This window comes from Macaca fascicularis, chromosome 5 (assembly GCF_037993035.2).
Source record: "Macaca fascicularis isolate 582-1 chromosome 5, T2T-MFA8v1.1".
NCBI lineage: Eukaryota > Metazoa > Chordata > Mammalia > Primates > Cercopithecidae > Macaca > Macaca fascicularis.
The window spans coordinates 108,367,481-108,389,548 of record NC_088379.1 but is presented as its reverse complement, the minus strand read 5'-3'; the positions used below and the strand labels follow the sequence as shown (position 1 = coordinate 108,389,548).

The 22,068-nt window shown below is 39.5% G+C and overlaps 1 protein-coding gene across 13 annotated transcripts in view; it reads left to right on the top strand.

Moving 5' to 3' along the window:
* MANBA (mannosidase beta) overlaps positions 1-22,068 on the top strand; it is a 135,692-nt gene that overhangs the window by 52,725 nt on the left and 60,899 nt on the right. For all 13 annotated transcript variants that reach the window (XR_012434979.1, XR_012434978.1, XR_012434977.1 and 10 more), the window contains 2 exons: positions 18,076-18,251; positions 19,158-19,268. Coding sequence is in view for 9 of the 13 variants with exons in the window: in XM_074040227.1 (XP_073896328.1) it covers positions 18,076-18,251; positions 19,158-19,268 (287 nt within the window). In the remaining 4 variants the exon portion in view is untranslated. The remainder of the gene's footprint in view (positions 1-18,075; positions 18,252-19,157; positions 19,269-22,068) is intronic.

Sequence of the window (22,068 nt, the reverse complement as noted above, 5' to 3'; positions counted from 1 at the left end):
TTGTAGCTATTGTATATTTTGTAAATGTGTATTAGGTTCATTTGGTCTAAAGTACAATTTAAATACAATGTTTCTTTGTTAATTTTTTGTCTAGGTAATCTACATAATGCTGAGAGAAAGATGTTGAAATCTCCCACTATTATTGTATTGGAATCTATCTCTTTTTAGATTTAGTAATATTTGCTTCATCAATCTGGGCGCTCCAAGTTGGGTGCAGATATATGTAGAATTTTTATATTCTCTTGTGGAGTTGATCCTTTTATCATGATATAGTTACCCTTTTTTGTGTGTTTTTACTGTTTTTTGACTTAAACTTTGTTTTATTTGATGTAGATATAGCTATGCCTGCTCATTTTTTATTTCCATTTGCATGGAATGTATTTTTCCATTCCTTTACTTTCAGTTCATAGATGTCTTTAGGGGTGAGTTGAACTACTTGTAGACAGCATATAATTTCGTCATGTTTTTGAAAAATCCCGTTAGCCAATTTATATCTTTTAAGCAGAAAGTTTAATTCATTTACCCTCAAGGTTATTATTGATATATGAGGGCTTATTCCTGTCATTTTATTAATCGACTTCTGGTTGTTTTGTATACCTTTTTTTTTCTTTTTTTTCTTTCCATTATTATTATTATTGTTTTTTAAGCTTTAAGTTCTAGGGTACATGTGCACAATATGCAGGTTTGTTACATATGTATACATGTGCCTTGTTGATGTGCTGCACCCATTAAGTCGTCATTTACATTAGGTATATCTCCTAATGCTATCCCTCCCCCCCACCAACAATAGGACCTGGTGTGTGATGTTCCCCTTCCTGTGTCCAAGTGATTTCGTTGTTCAGTTGCCACCTATGAGTGAGAACATGCAGTATTTGGTTTTCTGTGCTTGCGATACTTTGCTGAGAATGATGGTTTCCAGCTGCATCCATGTCCCTACAAAGGACACGAACTCATCCTTTTTTTATGGCTGCATAGTATTCCATGATGTATATGTGCCACATTTTCTTAATCCAGTCTGTCACTGATGGACATTTGGGTTGATTCCAAGTCTTTGCTGTTGTGAATAGTGCCGCAATAAACATATGTGTGCATGTGTCTTTATACCAGCATGACTTACAATCCTTTGGGTATATCCCCAGTAATGGGGTGGCTGGGTCAAATGGTATTTCTAGTTCTAGATCCTTGAGGAATCGCCACACTGTTTTTCACAATGGTTGAACTAGTTTACAGTCCCACCAACAGTGTAAAAGTGTTCCTATTTCTCCACATCCTCTTCAGCACCTGCTGTTTCCTGATTTTTTAATGATTGCCATTCTAACTGGTGTGAGATGGTATCTCATTGTGGTTTTGATTTGCATTCCTCTGATGGCCAGTGATGATGAGCATTTTTTCATGTGTCTGTTGGCTGTATGAATGTCTTCTTTTGAGAAGTGTCTGTTCATATCCTTTGCCCACTTTTTGATGGGGTTGTTTGTTTTTTTCTTGTAAATTTGACTGAGTTCTTTATAGGTTCTGGATATTATCCCTTTGTCAGATGAGTAGATTGCAAAAATGTTCTCCCATTCTGTAGGTTGCTTGTTCACTCTGATGGTAGTTTCCTTTGCTGTGCAGAAGCTCTTTAGTTTAATTAGATCCCATTTGTCAATTTTGGCTTTTGTTGCCATTGCTTTTGGTGTTTTAGACATGAAGTCCTTGCCCATGCCTATGTCCTGAATGGTATTACCTAGGTTTTCTTCTAGGGTTTTTATGGTTTTAGGTCTAACATTTAAGTCTTTAATCCATCTTGAATTAATTTTCTTATAAGGAGTAAGGAAATGATCCGGTTTCAGCTTTCTACTTATGGCTAGCCAATATTCCCAGCACCATTTATTAAACAGGGAATCCTTTCCCCATTTCTTGTTTTTGTCAGCTTTGTCAAAGATCAGATGGCTGTAGATGTGTGGTGTTATTTCTGAGGGCTCTGTTCTGTTCCATTGGTCTATATCTCTGTTTTGGTACCAGTACCTTGATGTTTTGGTTACTGTAGCCTTGTAGTATAGTTTGAAGTCAGGTAGCATGATGCCTCCAGCTTTGTTCTTTTTGCTTAGGATTGTCTTGGCAATGCGGCCTCTGTTTTGGTTCCATATGAACTTTAAAGCGGTTTTTTCCAAATCTGTGAAGAAGTCATTGGTAGCTTGATGGGGATGGCATTGGATCTATAAATTACCTTGGGCAGTATGGCCATTTTCACAATATTGATACTTCCTATCCATGAGCATGGTATGTTCTTCCATTTGTTTGTGTCCTTTTTTATTTCACTGAGCAGTGGTTTGTAGTTCTCCTTGAAGAGGTCCTTTACATCCCTTGTGTGCTGGATTCCTAGGTATTTTATTCTCTTTGAAGCTATTGTGAATGGGAGTTCATTCATGATTTGGCTCTCTGCTTGTCTGTTACTGGTGTATAAGAATGCTTGTGATTTTTGCACATTGATTTTGTATCCTGAGACTTTGCTGAAGTTGCTTATCAGCTTAAGGAGATTTTGGGCTGAGACAATGGGGTTTTCTAAATATATAATCATGTCACCTGCAAACAGGGACAATTTGACTTCTTCTTTTCCTAACTGAATACCTTTATTTCTTTCTCTTGCCTGATTGCCCTAGCCAGAACTTCCAACACTATGTTGAATAGGAGTGGTGAGAGAGGGCATCCCTGTCTTGTGCCAGTTTTCAAAGGGAATTCTTCCAGTTTTTGCCCATTCAGTATGATATTGGCTGTGTGTTTGTCATAAATAGCTCTTATTATTTTGAGATATGGTCCATCAATACCGAATTTATTGAGAGTTTTTAGCATGAAGGGCTGTTGAATTTTGTCAAAGGCCTTTTCTGCATCTATTGAGATAATCATGTGGTTTTTGTCTTTGGTTCTATTTAAATGCTGGATTACATTTACTGATTTGCGTGTGTTGAACCAGCCTTGCATCTCAGGGATGAAGCCCACTTGATCATGGTGGATAAACTTTTTGATGTGCTGCTGGATTTGGTTTGTCAGTATTTTATTGAGGATTTTTGCATCAATGTTCATCAGGGATATTGGTCTAAAATTCTCTTTTTTTTGTTGTATCTCTGCCAGGCTTTGGTATCAGGATGATGTTGGCTTCACAAAATGAGTTAGGGAGGATTCCCTCTTTTTCTATTGATTGGAATAGTTTCAGAAGGAATGGTACCAGCTTCTCCTTGTACTTTTGGTAGAATTCGGCTGTGAATCCATCTGGTCCTGGACTTTTTTTTGGTTGGTAGGATATTAATTATTGCCTCAATTTCAGAGCCAGCTATTGGTCTGTTCAGGTATTCAACTTCTTCCTGGTTTAGTCTTGGGAGAGTGTAAGTGTCCAGGAAATTATCCATTTCTTCTAGGTTTTCTAGTTTATTTGCGTAGAGGTGTTTATAGTATTCTCTGACGGTAGTTTGTATTTCTGTGGGGTCGGTGGTGATATCCCCTTCATCATTTTTTATTGTGTCTATTTGATTCTTCTCTCTTTTCTTCTTTATTAGTCTTGCTAGCGGTCTATCGATTTTGTTGATCTTTTCAAAAAACCAGCTCCTGGATTCATTGAGTTTTTGGAGCGTTTTTTGTGTCTCTATCTCCTCAGTTCTGCTCTGATCTTAGTTATTTCTTGCCTTCTGCTAACTTTTGAATGTGTTTGCTCTTGCTTCTCTAGTTCTTTTAATTGTGATGTTAGGGTGTCAATTTTAGATCTTTCCTACTTTCTCTTGCGGGCATTTAGTGCTATAAATTTCCCTCTATACACTGCTTTAAATGTGTCCCAGAGATTCTGGTATGTTGTATCTTTGTTCTCATTGGTTTCAAAGAACATCTTTCTTTCTGCCTTCATTTCGTTATGTACCCAGTAGTCATTCAGGAGCAGGTTGTTCAGTTTCCATGTAGTTGAGCAGTTTTGATTGAGTTTCTTAGTCCTCAGTTCTAGTTTGATTGCCCTGTGGTCTGAGAGACAGTTTGTTATAATTTCTGTTCTTTTACATTTGCTGAGGAGTGCTTTACTTCCAACTATGTGGTCAATTTTGGAATAAGTGCAATGTGGTGCTGAGAAGAATGTATAATCTGTTGATTTTGGTTGGAGAGTTCTGTAGATGTCTTTTAGGTCCACCTGGTGCAGAGCTGAGTTCAATTCCTGGATATCCTTGTTAAATTTCTGTCTCATTCATCTGTCTAATGTTGACAGTAGGGTGTTAAAGTCTCCCATTACTTTTGTGTGGGAGTCTAAGTCTCTTTGTCAGTCTCTAAGGACTTGCTTTATGAATCTGGGTGCTCTTGTATTGAATGCATATATATTTAGGATAGTTAGCTCTTCCTGATGAATTGATCCCTTTACCATTAGGTAATGGCTTTCTTTGTCTCATTTGATCTTTGTTGGTTTAAAGTCTATTTTATCAGAGACTAGGATTGGAACCCCTGCTTTTTTTTGTTTTCCATTTACTTGGTAGATCTTCCTCCATCCCTTTATTTTGAGCCTATGTGTGTCTCTGCACGTGAGATGGGTCTCCTGAATACAGCAAACTGCTGGGTCTTGACTCTTTATCCAATTTGCCAGTCTGTGTCTTTTAATTGGACCATTTAGTCCTTTTACATTTAAGGTTAATATTGTTATGTGTGAACTTGATCCTGTCATTATGATATTAGCTGGTTATTTTGCTCAGTAGTTGATGCAATTTCTTCCTAGCATCGATGGTCTTTACATTTTGGCATGTTTTTGCAATGGCTGGTACCAGTTGTTCCTTTCCATGTTTAGTGCTTCCTTCAGGATCTCTTGTAGGGCAGGCGTGGTGGTGACAAAATCTCTCAGCATTTGCTTGTCTGTAAAGGATTTTATTTCTCTTTCACTTATGAAACTTAGTTTGGCTGGAAATGAAATTCTGGGTTTAAAATTCTTTTCTTTAAGAATGTTGAATATTGACCCCCACTCTCTTCTGGCTTGTAGAGTTTCTGCCGAGAGATCTGCTGTTAGTCTGATGGGTTTCACTTTGTGTGTAACCCGACCTTTCTGTCTGGATGCCCTTAATATTTTTTCCTTCATTTCAACTTTGATGAATCTGACAATTATGTGTCTTGGAGTTGCTCTTCTCGAGGAGTATCTTTGTGGCGTTCTCTGTATTTCCTGAATTTGAATGTTGGCCTGCCTTACTAGGTTGGGGAAGTTCTCCCGGATGAGATCCTGCAGAGTGTTTTCCAACTTGATTCCATTTTCCCTGTCACTTTCAGGCACACCAATCAGACGTAGATTTGGTCTTTTCACATAATCCCATATTTCTTGGAGGCTTTGTTCGTTTCTTTTTACTCTTTTTTCTCTACATTTCTCTTCTCACTTCATTTCATTCATTTGATCTTCAATCACTGGTAACTTTCTTCCAGTTGATCGAGTCGGTTACTGAAGCTTGTGCGTGCGTCACGAAGTTCTCATGTCATGGTTTTCATCTCTATCAGTTCTTTTAAGGTCTTCTCTGCGTTGATTATTCTAGTTATTCATTCATCCATTCTTTTTTCAAGGTTTTTAGTTTCTTTGCACTGGTTACGTAGTTCCTCCTTTAGCTCTGAGAAGTTTGATCGACTGAAGCCTTCTTCTCTCAACTTGTCAAAGTCATTCTCTGTCCAGCTTTGTTCTGTTGCTGGTGATGAGCTGCGTTCCTTTGGAGGGGGAGATGCGCTCTGACTTTTTGAATTTCCAGCTTTTCTGCCCTTCTTTTTCCCCATCTTTGTGGTTTTATCTGCCTTTGGTCTTTGATGATGGTGACGTACTGATGGGGTTTTGGTGTGGGTGTCCTTCCTGTTCGTTAGTTTTCCTTCTAACAGCTGATTTCTTCAGCTGTAACAGCATCAGTGGTGTTTGTGATTTCCTCAGTGGCTTAGAGTATAGTTGTTAGTGGAGGTTGTAGTGAAGTTTTGCTGGGGATGGGAACATCAAGAGGCCAATCCTTAAACTTCACTGGTGGCAGCAGCAGGCTGAGTGTGCTTGTCCTTGGGCTTCAGTGCAATATATGCTGGCACTGGTATTAGTGAGTCCAAGCATGATGAATCTTGGGCCTCCAGGTGACTGGCCTGCTTGGGTGCTGGCAGCGGCAGTGGTAGACCACTGGTCTGGATGGGTGGGTCTCCAGGCCCCGGGCAGCAGGTATGGCATGGGAAACGGCAGTAGCAGTAACAGGACAATCCTCTGGTTTCCAAGAAGTCTGCATTGGTGTTGGCAGTGGCTGCAACGGGCTGGGCACACTAGTCCCCAGGCCCGTAGGTGGCACATGCAGGCAGATGTTAGCTGTGGTAGTAGCTGCAGGTTTAGTGGGCCTGTCCTCAGGCTCCTGGAAGGAGTGCTCAGGTACCAACAGTGGTGGTTGGGGCAGGGTGATCCCCAGGCTTCCAGACCATTTGCTCAGGCACTGAGTGGGAGTGTAGAGCCAGGCCAGGCAGGCCTGTCCTCAGACCCCTCTAGTGGTGCATTGGGAGCTGGTTGTGGTAGGCAGGCATGGGATAGTATCCAGAGCACTGGTGGAATGCTTGGGTGGGGGCAGTAGTGACTGTGCTGCCGCCCTTCTCCAGGGGAGGATGGGGTTGCTTTCAGTGGCAATAGCTGTAGGTGAGTGGAGAGCATGCACTTTTGCCCCAGGTAGTAGAGATAAGCAGGGTAGCCCTTCCACAGGGTGTTTTGAAATGTGTAGCAGCCCTGTTCCTGGGGGTGGTGGAGTTGCTTCAGCATTGATGGCAGCAGCCAGCAGCAGTGCCTGGCTTCATGTGGGGATGTCAGTAAGTCTCCAGGAATGTGGAGATGTAGGGCTTTTAAGCCCAAAGGCAGCATGGAGTCTGGTCGGGGCTAGGCTCTCAAAATGGTGCCTTGCTTTAACCGCTTAGGAGCTCCCTCTCTGGAGCAATGCCATTGCGTATCTTGTAGCTCCCTCTACTGGTCTTGGGGTCTGCGAGAGTGGAGGTGCTCTCAACATGGCTAGGATTGCAGGAGTCCATGATGGGTATGTAGACCACTGGAGGCGACTCCCTTACCTTTTCCCAGCACTGGGGAGCCTCTCCAGGCTTTCAGCTGCTCCCTGCTAAGCAGGGTTCCTTGCTTTTCTCTCCTTCCTTACCTTAGCTGTTTTCTGTCACTTTTCTGTTGAATTTCAGTGTTTTCTGATAGGTGGTCTATCTGAAGGGGTTCTTCTTTGTGGAGGTGGCGAATACCAGATGCTGCTAGTCAGCCATCTTGAAGCTCCTCCCTCATTTTTGAAAATTTATGACTGTAATATATTTTGTACTTAACATAGAGAAATATATGTTTCCTGTTCAGAAGATGTGCTTTGTGCATGTTAAGTAGTAATTCCTATATTTCTAATTAATTTCATAGTTATCAATGTGGTTGTTTGATGTAATAAAATTAGAGCATAAGCTCATGAGAGCATTAAAAGAGTTCTACCTTTAGTAGTTTCTTCAGAATTTTTTTTTTCAGTTTTTATCTGGAAGACAGCAGGTATCACTGATATCAATAGACGTTTAAATGTTGAGAAATAATAAAAGAATAAGCTAATGTAGTCTGGATACTTTTATGTATTTATTTGGTGTATACTATGAGACAGGCACTGTGAGAGTTACTGAATTTTTTTTAAAAAGCTGAGTTCATAATAAAAAAGATACATATAATTTTTATTTAAAATAAAATGTATTCATTTTTAAAATTTAAGTGTGGAATGAGGTGGGTCAAAACTAATGAAAGGCTGGGCATGGTAGCTCATGCTTGTGATCTTTAGCACTTTGGGAGACCAGGTTCAAAGGATCACTTGAGGCCAGAAGTTTGAAACCAGCCTGGGCAAACATTGTCTCTACAAAAAATAAAAAAAATTAGCCATGTGTGGTGGTGTATGCTTGTAATCCCAAGTACTCGGAGGCTGAGGTGGCAGTGTAACCTCCCAATGAATTCACCTTGCCTGCCGCCTAGACAGAGCTGATTTATCAAAACAGGGGAATTGCAATGGAGGAAGAGTAATTCAGGCAGAGCTGGCTGTGTGAGAAACCAGAGTTTTATTATTACTCAAATCAGTCCCCCTAAGCATTCAGCATTTGGGAATCAGAGATTTTTTGTTTTTTGGTTTTTTTTTAAGACAGAGTTTTGCTCTGTTGCCCAGGCTGGAGTGCAGTGGTGCGATCTCGGCTAACCGCAACCTCCGTCTCCCAGGTTCAAGTGATTCTCCTGCCTCAACTTCCTGAGTAGCTGAGACTACAGGCGTTTGACATCATGCCCAGCTTATTTTTTGTATTTTTGGTAGAGATGGGGTTTCACTGTGTTAGTGGGGATGGTCTTGATCTCCTGACCTCATGACCCACCTGCCTCGGCCTCCCAAAGTGCTGGGATTACAGGCGTGAGCCACCACGCTGTGTGGGATCAGAGTTTTTGAAGATAATCAGGTGGGTAGGGGCTTGGAAAGTGGGGCATGCTGAGCGGTCAGGTCGGAGACAGAATCGTAAGGGGAGCGAAGTAAGGTTTTCTTGCTGTCTTCTTTACTGGGTAGGATGGCAGAACTGGTTGAGCCAGATTACCAGTATGGGTGGTGTCAGCTGATCCATCCAGTGCAGGGTCTGTAAAATATCTCAAGCACTGATCTAGGTTTTACAATAGCGATGTTATCCCGGTAGCAATTTGGGAAGGTTTATACTCTTGGAGCCACTTTCTGCCTTCCCCCTGTTGAGGCGAGAAAGAGATACTGTAATCTTCGTGCTTTTTCAAGTGTTCAATTTATATCTTGACTTAAAATTAGCGAGTTTACTCCTGAAGATCAAAAGACCAACCGTAGTTCCCTAACTTAATTGTGTATGACAGAAGGAAGCCTATTAAACTAAAAAATTAAGTTTGCATGACCCCTAAACTGTAATTTCTAATCTTGTAGCTAATTTGTTAGTCCTGCAAAGGCAGACTGGTCCTCAGGCAAGAAGGAGTCTTTTCGGGAAAGAGTTGTCATCCATTTTGTTTCAGAGTCAAACAAAATTCCTTCCCAAAGTTAGTTCAGCCTACTGCCAGGAATGAATAAGAACAGCTTACATGTTAGAAGCAAGATGGAGTAGATTAGGTCTGATTTCTTTCATTGTCATAATTTCCTCAGTTATAATTTTGCAAAGGCAATTTCAGGAGGATTACTTGAGCCAGGGAGGTTGAGGCTGCAGTGAGCTATGATTATTCCACTGTATTCTGGTCTGGGTGACTAAGCAAGACCCTGTTTCAAAAACAAACAAACAAACAAGTAAACAAACAAAAACTAATGCAAACAGTAGCTATCTCTGTAGTAGTGTTACAAATGGTTTGCATTTTATTCCTCTGTTTAACCGTCTTTTCTAAATTTCTATATTGGGCCTCTGTTATATATATGTATATGTAGTAAGTGGATAAAGTAGTTATTAAAACAAACTAATCTAGTCTAGTAACTTCAGCTAACTTGATGTGAAAGCCTAAACTAATTTGTCTGTGGGACACTTTCTGCCTTCCCCCTGTTGAGGCTAGAAAGAGATACTGTAATCTTCGTGCCTTTTCAAGTGTTCAATTTATATCTTGACTTAAAATTAGCGAGTTTACTCCTGAAGATCAAAAGATCAACCATAGTTCCCTAACTTAATTGTGTATGACAGAAGGAAGCCTATTAAACTAAAAAATTAGTGTGAAATTCTTGTGAATTAATTTACTTAATAAGTATATATAAGTATATACATATATAAGTATATAAGTATATATAAGTATATACATATATAAGTATATATGTATTTCATAGTTATCAATTTGGTTGTTTGATGTAATAAAATTAGAGTATAAGTATATATGCTCTATATATGTACTGTACTATATATAGGGTATATACACTATACCCTGTATAAGTATATATGTGTATATACACACACATATATATATGTTTCTTTTCTGTATTCTTAGTCCTTAAAAATAGTGGTTTCTAAACTTTTGCACTTTTTAATATCCTGTGGTCATTTGTTTGATTTGCCCTAACTTCAGCTTCCTAAATAATGTTCACATATTCTTAATGTTTAAGGTAGTTAATAGTAAAAACGATTTATGTTTGAAAAAAATACTGAGGTCAAAGGAAAGCAGAAATTACTGCTGTTTATCTTTATCTCTAAGACTTCTGTGACTTATCTAAACACTACGAGATTCCAGTTCATTGGCGTGACTTTCTTTAAAACCTCAGTAGCAAATATTAATTTGAAGATTTATCCTTAGCTCTGAAATATTCTAATCAGATTTTAAATATCGATAACTATTATATTACCTTAAAAAGTGAAAGAGTAACTTTAAAGTACTTTAAAAAGTGAAAGAGTAACCCTGTATTGGGAAGAGAAACTCAGATGCTTTTTAGTGGGTGTGGAAACCCAGCAAGAATCTACTGTCCTTTTCCCTTGGAGATGAGGGCTGGGAGGGAAACTTACCTCATCACTTAGGAGAAGAAAGGGAGAAGTCTGGGCTGAACTTGGGATACTGAGATATGTGGGAAGGAGATACGGGGAGAGGGTAACTGGTAAGGGCAGATGTCTCAATTCCAAGGATTAAGGACATTTGTAAGCAAATAATCTGTCCAAAACTGAAGGCCCTGGATGGTGGTGATGATGATGATGGTACGTGTGTGTGTGTGTGTGTGTGTGTGTGTGAGAGAGAGAGAGAGAGAGAGAAAGAAACAGACATATATCCATTTATTGATTATCTTGTCCATGCTAGGTCTGTTATGTTTACAATCTGATGTGAACTATTCACTAGGGCATACGTTTATTAGGAAGGGATGATTGCCTAATTTTATGAACTTTTCATAAAGTTTTATAAACATACTGAGTTAGAAATATACAATAGGTATTTTCTGTTGAAACAATACACTGTTCACTTTTATTACCACAGTAGTAAATATATAACAAATAAATAATATGGAGATGTTTTTCAGCGTGTGAGCTCCCTTGTCTTCTTGAGCTGAGGTGAGCTGTGAATCTTTGATGTGTGCTTGGAGCACTTCTGCTACCTTAAAGATGTTCTCTTCACCACCCTGTCCAAATTTACTTGCTGTCTCAGCCTAAAGCACTCTCTTCTTCCTGGATGATCTAGCCATGGAGTTGGAGTGTGGGCTAGCTCTCAGCCAGACCCTGGCCTGCTCAGTAGATTAAAGGGCATTGCAACCCTTGGGTTATGGCTTAATACAGAGACTATAATATTAAAACAAAGATTTGTCAGTCTTGCTTATTTGATAAGCATGCATTTATTTTTTAATGCATTCATTTGGAATCACTTTTTCATTCATCTTTAAATTATTTTATCCATAAAATAGCCCTTGAAAATAACTTTATGGGTATTTTGCTTGAAATATCCATAAAGAGGATACGTTGCTTGAATAATTTTTCCTCTGATTAGTCTCCTCATTGCTTGAGTAAATTTTCTTTGGAGCTTGCTAACTTATCCTTGTTCTAGGGAGCATTTTGCATTGGGTCTCTTTTGCCTTGATTTCATTTTCAAGGGTTTTGTGCTGCTGAGTAGGCAAGGAGATCTTGCTGCTTGGTGAAGAAGAGGGAAAACAGCTGTTTTAACTAACTGTGGGCCAGCATTTTTGGCTAAGGCAATGGTTAGCTCTTTGAAAAGCAGCTGCTTAAGTCCGTCCCATTATTCTGGCAGGAGTACAGGAAAATATCTTATGTTTGAATTTATAAATTCCATGGCTTGGTCATTTCAGTGTGGTGTCATTACTGTTTCTTTAAATGCACGTGACTACCTTTCCCTGCAGCTTTTCATATTCTATTAAAGATGGAGGAAGAGGAGAGCCTGCAAAAGGGGGAGCTGTGAGGAGCTCAGCAGGGCAAAGCTAATCCAGGCAGCTATTTTTGAATAGCTTTTCCCCGCAATGAGATGAAGCATCTTTTTCATCTACCAGTGTTTGCAGATTCATCCCTTGCTGACTTGAATCCCTTGCTGCCTCTGAACTTTCACTGCCCTGCTAGTCCTTATGGTTCCCGATGCCATCCTGTATGCTTAACTGTGACCCTTGGGTATATTTTGTCTTTCTAAGTACATTCAGAGAGTTAGAGACAGCATATTTGCCTTTTTGGATTGGGATATAATTTATAATGCCTGTCAAGGTTTGCAGACGGTAGTTATTCAAGAAATAGATTTCATTTGCTTGACAGAAATGCTCACATAACTATTTTAGTGCCCTCATCAGGTAGTTTAGGTTACAAAGATGCTATTTTGATAAGTACAGGAACTGTGGCACCATAAAAATATACGTTTAGCAGAGGGTCAGACATATTATCTATGTTTGTAGCTTTCAGTGTTCTTTCTTTTTTTACTTTGAGACAAAGTCTCAGGCTGTTGCACAGGCTGGAGTGTAGTGGAGCGAGCTCGGCTCACTTTAGCCTTGACCTCCTGGGCTCAAGCGATCCTCTCATCTCAGCCACTCAAGTAGCTGGGGCCACAGGCGTGTCACTACACCCAGCTAATTTAAAAATTATTTTTATAGATGGGGGTCTCATTATGTAGCCCAGGCTGGTCTCAAACCCCTGGGCTCAAGAGATCCTCCTGCCTCAGCCTCCCAAAGTGCTGGGACTATAGGCATGAGCCATGACACCTGGCCCATTTCAGTATTGTTTTTTACAGAGACCCTCTTATAAGAGGCTAACATTTTATTGTTACAGTGCCCCCAAATTCTTTGTTTTACATTGAATATATTCGACATTTGGCTTTAGGGCTCTGAAAGGCAAAAAGTACCTTTGCTTTTGCTTTTCCTCATTATTCATATACAAATGTCAATCATTGTGTACCTGCGAGTGTCATTCCTTTTGGTAGGCATCACTGCGAGAGGCTCATGGAAAATCGAGAGCATCAGAGTTAGGAAACCTGGACCCTTGGCCTGGCCATTGGCTCAGGAGGGAAATTCTGCAGTCAGGGCCTCAGAAACACCTGCAAAGTGATGAGAACATCTCCAAGTTTCTTCTACCTCGAACATTTTGTGGTTCTTTTCCTTTGTTTTGTAAATTAGTATAGTCATTACCACCTAGTGAGGGTATAAGTGTGGAACAACCCAGTTTTTCTTGAAACTAGACATTACATGACTGGATGAAAACATTGATACTTGAGTCTTTTTTACAATCAATTGAAGCAAGGCTTAGCGTATAGTTTGGGAGTATGTCTTCCTGTTACTTTTTGACACACTTGAAGTAATGTAACTGAGCCCTCTTATTTTTCTACTTTCTGTGTCTCTCCTTATACCTTTTTCTCCTAGACAATTGAATAAAGCTTTTTTTTGACCTTTCTTCCCCCCAACTACATCTTAGCAAAGGAGTAGACTGTATGAGAATATAAGAGGAAGCTGGCATATTTGAGAGGATTTTGAAGGCTGATGTACTGGACACATCTACATGAGCTACAGTTGTCTTGTGATACTCTGAATGAAGGAGCAGCATACATTAATCTAGGCTATGTAGCTACTTACCCTTTCTACAAATTCCCATCCAGGTCAGACATGTTGTGCTCTTTGTTTTTTCTTTTTTTAAAGAACCCTCACTGAGTCATCTCTGGCAAAGCCTTAAAGTGAATCAGTGGTCAAAACCACATTCTCTGCCATCCTCTGGGTTGCCTTCCTGATTGAGATTATATGAACAAACTATAGAACTCTATCTCTTCTGCTTGGGCATAGGACATCAGCGAGAATACCAATAAGCCCTCAGGCCTGGGAGGGCCTCAAGACCTCAAATTGTGGAGAGGGCAGGCCAGCATTGCCTTTCCACCTGTTTTGATAAAGAATTCCTGTCCTCTTTATGCCCGGAGTTGTTTAGTCAAAGTGAAGAGAGGATGCAGAACTTGGTGGTGTGATTGGAAGGATGAGCTCTGTAGGGGATTCTAGAAGATATAGCAATCCTTCTTTCCTGCCCTCACCCCCAGTACTGCATCCATTTTTGAAATGATCTTGCATTTCACTTCAGGAGAGCTGGTGATGATAGGTGTTCTTCAGGAAATGGTGACTTAGTAATGCCAGGAGAGAGATAATAGGGAGCTGTATTCTAGAAATGGGGCTTAATTTATAAGATGGAGTTCTTCTTACCTTCAAATAGGATTATGCAATTTATAAATTTAATTTAGCAAGTGAAAGGGAGTAACCAAAGAACATCAGGAAAACTACTGGTTATTTAAGACTTTGCCCCTTGTGAACCTAAATTACCTATTTTCCATGTGCTGCTGGAAGGAAGGTTTACTCTATTTGAAAGAAGAGGAGAGGGGAAAAATATATTCTTAAGTATATCTGGTGATAACTTTGTAGGCTCGTAGATCTTCATACTGTGTTTTTAATTCTACAACCTTAGTTTGTTCATTTAGTAGTGCTCAGGAGTGTTAACGGGTTATGTTTGGAGGAGTGCAGACTTGCTTGAGAACCTTCCAAGTTCAAAGCAAGAGAAACTGGGGAATTTTGCCAATGACCTTTGAGGACTGCATTGTTTGTTTTCCTGTCAGAGGCTGTCACTAACAGCTGATTCTCCTACCAAAGAAGTAGCAGAAAACAACACAGGAGGCTGCTTGGTTGGTAGGAGGTGCTGAAAGGACGTAACTAAAATCTTTAGGTGAATATTAAGGAGAAGTATATTTCAAATTCAGTGTAAAGGGAGTCTTTACAATAGCCAAGCCTAGCACAAATGGGAAGGCTATTTTGTGAGACAGAGGTTTTTTGTCACTAGAGATATTTAAAGAAAGGTTAGAATGGCCTTTTGGGGGGGAATATTCTAGGGCAGGGATTAGCAAACTTTTTCTGTTAAGGATCACACAGTAAAATAGTTTAGGCATCTGTCACAACTACTCAACTCTATTGTTGTATTGCAAAGGCAACCAAAGACAGTAAGTAAACAAATGAGCATGACTGTTATATTAGTCTGCTGTGGCTGCCGTAAGAAAATACTATAGGCAGGCCGGGCGCGGTGGCTGAAGCCTGTAATCCCAGCACTTTGGGAGGCCGAGACGGGTGGATCACGAGGTCAGGAGATCGAGACCATCCTGGCTAACACGGTGAAACCCCGTCTCTACTAAGAAATACAAAAAACTAGCCGGGCGAGGTGGCGGGTGCCTGTAGTCCCAGCTACTCGGGAGGCTGAGGCCGGAGAATGGCGTGAACCCGGAAGGCAGAGCTTGCAGTGAGCTGAGATGCGGCCACTGCACTCCAGCCTGGGCTACAGAGCGAGACTCCGTCTCAAAAAAAAAAAAAAAAAAAAAAAAAAAAAAGAAAATACTATAGGCAGAGTGACTTAAATAACAGAAGTTTATTTCTCACAGTTCTGGCAGCTGGGAAGTCCGAGATAAAGGTGCTGGCCAATTTGGTTTCCAGCGAGGGCTCCCTTCCTGGCTTGCAGACAGATGCCTTCTTGCTATGTCCTCACATAGTAAAGAGAGAGACGGATATCTATTTCTTCCTCTTCTTATAAGGCTGCAATCCTAACAGATTACTGCCCCACCCTTATTACTTCATTAAAAGCTGGAGGTTAGGGCTTCAACATATGAATTTTAGGGGAGGAGTCCCCATTTAGTCCACAGCATCTGTGTTCCAATTTTATTTATAAATTTTATTTATAAAAACAAGAGGTGGGCTAGATTTGTCCCAAAGACCATAGTTTGATAACCTGTTCAATAGAGGAAATTAAACACTGATGAGCGAGTAGACTAGCTGATCTGCCAGCTGACAGATTCAAAACCTGGAGGCTATCGGTAAGTAACCTGCAAAATTAACTGGATCAGAACAAACCTAATTCAGGGCTCATTGACTAGTGTTTCTCAGAATAAATCATTTAATAAACAAAAATAGTTCTTAAGTCCAGGATTAATTTTACTTCGATGTGCATCAAATCTATGCTTTTGGCTGATGGGAGATGCAAATGATAAACTGTGCTGGGGTCATCTTTAGAACAGGCCTGGTGTGGTCCTACAGTTGTAAACAGTGCCAGTTATAAAGTCTTTTGTCATTGATCAGCATACAAACCTAGCTTTTTTTTTCTTTTGCAGCAAAGCCATGATTACTAATCTCTTTATTCGTAGGAGACGGGTCTCTAAGGTATTTCTCAGATAGTAGCTTTCTCCCTCCCCTTCCTTTGGAGAAAAATGGAAGCCACTAAATAGGAACTCCTTCCATATTTTGCCACGAATCATAGAAACTTAAGTGCCTCTGCACAGTCACTGCTTTTCTCCTTTTTTTCTGTGGCAGCAAAGAATGAGAACCTTTTTTGCTGACTCTAACCCCCTGTACCTCCAAGCTTTTTTGAGATTTCATCAACAGTTTCTTCTGCATAACTTTAAAAAGGGTCTCTTTTTCCACCCAGCTCTTGTCCCAAGTCTGTCCCATTGCTCTATCTTGTTTAAAAATGAAAACTAAACACAAATCCAATTCCAGAGACATTATATAAACAATGTAAATTTAACAGGAAATGGAGGACAGAGTCGTACTGCACATATATAAAACTCTTCTTCAAAACCCTTTTGAAGCATTCTGACAACCCCAAACTCCACACCCAAAGTTCATCCCTCATCTTTCTTCTTTCCATATAGCTCTCCTCTTCGGTCTTGTTTTCTCTTCTTTCTGATCAACACTCTGCCTCCTCTCTGTTCCTGGCTTTTCCAAGTGGCATTTTCTGAGGCTTTTTGCACACAGATTTTATCTTTCTGCTTCTTTCATATTCATCCTGATATATCACTGTGCTGGGACCCTTAGCAATTCTTATAAAATGCAAATCTGATCACGCTCTTTGATGAAAAATCTTCAATGACTCTACATTGATCTGGGGTGAAATTGCCAAACTCCTCACCTGTTCGTCCTTTGGACGCTGCTCAACTTTTCAATTATGCTGACCCCTCTCATCAATTTTGTTATTGCCCAAGTTTCCTTGTTATGGCATTCCTCTCTCTCACTCATGGGCCTTCACATGCTTCTGTATGCCTAGAATCCTTATCATCTTCCTCTGTACTTAGCTGAGGCATCCTTCTGGTCTCAGCTAGATACCACTTTCCATTGAAAGCGTTCCTTGGCCAGGCATGGTGGCTCATGTCTATAATCTCAGTGCTTTGGGAGGTGGAGGCTGGAGGATTGCTTGAGGCCAGGAGTTTAAGACTAACCTGGACAACAAAGTGAGACCTCATCTTTACAAAAAGTAAAAAAAAAAAAAAAAAAATTAGCTAGGTGGGGTGGCACATGCCTGTAGTGCCAGCTGCTCAGAAGGCTGAGGCAGGAGGATTGCTTGAGGAGTTCAAAGCTGCAGTGAACTATGATCGTGCCACTGCTGGGGCAACAGAGTAAGACCCTGTGTCCAAAAAAAAAAAAAAAAAAGAAAAAGCCTTCCTTCACCCTCTGTGTATTAGATGTGCTTTCTGACGTCCTGTTTTTATTTCTCAGGACAGCCTTTTATTTCTCCTGTCCTGATTATTACACTTTTGAATTTGTCTATAGACTCTTAGTTCATGAGAGTAGGGGTCATGTTTATCCTGGTCACCATTTAGTTCCCATCATTTAGTGGAGTACGTGGCACATACAAAGTCCTCAGGAAATATTTTTTGTATAAATTATCTACATTTCAAGTATAACTTTATTTTTTCACATTTGATTAATTTTAATACATATAAATTTATGCATTACATAATTTTAAAACCCATTTACATTATAAAGTAAAAATACTGTTACTTTTCACTTAACTTTATAAAGTATTTTTACTTTATAAAAAGGAACAAATGTATATCATTCTTGGAAAATTTATTTTATCTTTCCATTTGTTATTTTCTGTTTATGCTCCATAAAGTTTTTATGACTTACAATCATAACATTTTTAGAGTGGAAGTCTATATAAAATACATCATTTTTGTTATTCTTCTTCAGAATGAAGGATTAAACTGAAGATTAAAAGAAAATTTCCACGAAGTTTTCATTACAACAGCATTGTGGAGCACTTACTGGGTTTGAAGCTGCTTTAGTCTTACCTTCAATGAATCCTGAGAAGTGCAGTGATAATGCTTAGCATTTTATATATTTTTTTCTTTTTCTTTTTATATTTTAGATAAGAGTGCCCAGGCGTGGAATCTGGAAATAGAGGCTACATTTGATGTTGTCAGCTCAAAGCCAGTTGGTGGTCAAGTGATCGTAGCCATCCCTAAGTTGCAAACACAACAGATGTACAACCTTGAACTTCAACCTGGGAAAAGGATTGTTGAGCTATTTTTGAACATTAGCAAGGTAAATGATGGTACTTCCTGAGAAGCAATGGATGAAAAGCAATACCTGTGCTAAAGAAAAGATTAGAAAGGAGGGACTAAGTATGAAAGAAAAATCTACTTTCTCTGCTTATATTTGTCGTTTTCTTCTCTATTTTTATTCTCTCATATGTTTTCTGGATGAGCTAAAGAATGATTTTCCAAAATTTTAAGATTAAGAAAATAGAGAATATATCATTAATTTGGCAATTCTTCCTCTCATTTTATTTTTATCATTATATTTTAATTTTCTGTAGTATTTGTAGTATCCTGAAGCCAAAATACATTCTATGGATTATATTTAAATAGCAGTGATTATTTTTGGTACTTGTCAATTATTTTAATTATTGATACTTATATTCTACTTGCATAATTTTACTTCTAAACTCATGATCTTTCATACGTCAAGATAGAATGGATTATTTTTATCTTTTCTTTTTCCTTTTTCTATTCCTCTAATTAATAATTGTGTACTGAAAAAGATGGAGCAAAATAACATTCAGTAGCTGTTGAGATAAAGTAAGAACTCAAAATGATTTTTAGTTTTTGACTTGAAAGAAGAGTCAACTTCAAAGTCCCATTCTAAGTGTTAAGAACGTGGAATAAATGTAAGTTTGGTGTTAGAGACAGGAAGAGTTGTTTTTCTGAACACTCATGTTATTTTGTTCTTTCCTTTTGCTTTTGATGCATTGATACATGCTACATTCCTAACATGCTGATTTTTAAATATTATCAATGAATTGGTGTGATTTGGCATAATATAAGTAGGGAGATTTACATTGTTTTAGAACCTAGAGTTTTGTACTTGACTATATGAGAAATCGATGTGATGCTTTGAATCTTTTTTGCTGAAAATATGACATATTAGAGTGACTAATTTTCTTAAAAGAATATTACTGTAGAAACTTGGTGGCCTCATGGACATGGAAACCAGACTGGGTACAACATGACTATTCTTTTTGAACTGGATGGAGGCTTAAATATCGAAAAATCAGCTAAGGTAAGTAAGTAATTTAAAATATTTTGTGAAATAATTATATTTCTTTTAGAAATAGTAATACAGAGCTTCATGGGAAAAGAAGAAACTATCAAAACTCTTATGTCCCCACCCATCAGAGACAATTTCTAGTAACAGCATTCAAAAGCTTCTCTCTGTGTGTATATATACATATATATATATATATTTTTTTTTTCTTTTCAAAAACATTTTTTTTTTGAGACAGAGTCTCGCTCTTTCCCCCAGGCTGGAGTGCAATGGCACAATCTCGGCTCACTGCAACCTCCACCTCCCAGGTTCAAGCAATTATGCTGCCTCAGCCTCCCGAGTAGCTGGGATTACAGGCAGGTGCCACCACGCCCAGCTAACTTTTGTATTTTTAGTAGAGATAGGGTTTCACCATGTTGACCAGGCTGGTCTCGAACTCCTGATAGCAAGTGATGCACCGCCTTGGCCTCCCAGAGTGCTGGGATTACAGGCATGAGCCACTGTGCCCGGCCTTATATTTCTAAATGGATCATACTTTAGATATTATTTTGTCAATAAGGAGTCTCCTGCTATGATTTAAAATTGTACCTTATATCAAAATAATACATGTGTAATTTCAAAACTCAAATATTACTAGAAAGTTTATATGAAGAATAAGACCCCTTGCCCAACACTTCCTATTCCTACTTCTTACTCCCCAGAACCAATAATTTTTAACTTTTATTTATTTCCTCTGACATTCTTCTTCATTTTTCTAAATAGATGCTTCTACTGGTGTTTTCTGATTTTTCAGTTTTACCCATTTTAGGATATAGCACTAGGAATTGGAAAGAACTGCACTTTGTTATGTATTAGCTATAGGCTACTTACTTAATCTCAAAATATGTAAAATCAGGACAATAAAAACGAGATGGCTTGGATATGGCTTATGAGAGTCATGGCATGTAGTTAGTAGAGACAGTATTAACCCTCTTCAAAGATCTCCTCCTCTCCCGGACACCAGCTTCGGTGTTTACAGTTGGCTGGTGTCACCTCTCATATTTGGTGTTGCCTCTCCTGTGGGCCAGACAACATGCTAAGGGTGGAGATATGTCCTTCAGGAGTGCATTTTCTATTTTTCTTTTGTTCAGTCATGCTGTATATTTTCTGAGACACTGAATGTGTGTGTGTGTCTGTGTGTGTGTGTGTGTGTGTGTGTGCGCGCGCGCGCGCGCATGCGCGGAGTTATGTACAGGGAGAACATCCTGGACCCATCTTAAGGGCCAAAGCATTCACTCTTATTGTAACCCTCTTGGCTGAGAGGATGTGTGCTGTCTCACACAGTGAGTTTGTTGTGTGTTGTTTTCATGAAAATGTAAAAAATAATGAGTCATTCCAACTTACTACAGAGAATGAAGAGGAACTTCTGTCTTTTTCTAAAGGAAATAATTCTTTCTTTCAGGCTAATATGATTATATTATTGTTCATTACACATAAAGATGCCAACCTTTGAATCAAGCAGTAACAGGAGTGAAGGAGGATGTAACTGCCCCACCGCTTGAGTTAATGCATGTGTGTGAAATGTGCTCTTTGGCTGTGGCTGCTGTAGATTTGCTATTTTTGAGGCTGATTCATTCGGTACATACCTAGGGCACACCTACTGTGTTTTGGCTATTTTGCTAGGTCCTGGTGATAGAGCTGTGACTAAGACACTGCTTCTGTTTCTCTTTGAGACCTTAGTAGAGCTAATAATCTGATTGGGACGTTAAAATCATTAAATGAGCCATTGGAATAAATTAGCACTCTAGAGATGTAGAGAGTGCCATTGAAGTACAGAGCAGGGGCATTCTGGGAAGATTCCCAGAGCCTGTGTCCTGAGGAATAAGTAGAATTTGGCCAAGTAATGTAGCAAAGAGGCAGAGGGAGAAGAATGTGAGGGCCCAAGGACTAGAAAGGATGTTGCATGTTTGTGCAAGTGAAAGAAATTTCAATGCAGCTGAGGTTGAGTTTGAAGTTGAAGAACGAGATGGTGTTGTAAAAGTAGCTAGGACAAGGTCCTGCAGGGCCTAATGAGCCACATGAAGGAACAAGCACTGATGATGTGGGGGTGGGAAAAAAGGAGTTAAGAATGGTTCCTCAGTTGCTGGTTTGGGCTGCTGAACAGATGGCAACTGTTCATTGAGTTACATTACTCAGAAAGAAGAGAAGGTTTGGGGGAAGGGGTTGGGTGGAAATTATTTCAGTGTTAGACGTGTTTTGTGTGGAGTGACTGAGAGACACCCAAGGAATAATATTTGGTGGGTGTTTCATTAGATAGGTCTTAAGCTTAGGGATTGCATCTGGGTTAAGGATATAGATGTGTAAGTCAGCAGAATGTAGATAATTGTAGCCATGGTAGTGGATGAAATACCTCAGGGATGGCACAGAGAAAAGAGCTAGGACAGAACCCCAGTCAGTCATAATAAGTAAAGTTGGGGTTTGGGGAGAAGCCTGTAGAAGAATCTAAGAAGGAATGGTTGACAAGGTGGAGGGAAAACCAATTTGAGTGGGGAGTCACAGAAACCAGAGGGAAAGAGTGTTTTAAGAAGCAAAGAATGTTCAGAGTCTTGAATGCTGCAAGGGAGCTCAAGTTAGAAAAGAATTGAGAAAGATCCTTTAGATTTGGTGGCAAGGAGATTACTGGTCACCTTGATCAGCATGGAAATCAAATTGTAGTGGGTCGAGGAATGACTCAAGGAAGTAAAGACGGTGAATATAGGCAACTCTTCTGAAAATATCTGATTGGAAACTATGCCTAAACCAGTGATGGTGGCCAGTTGGGATCAGATTGGCTACA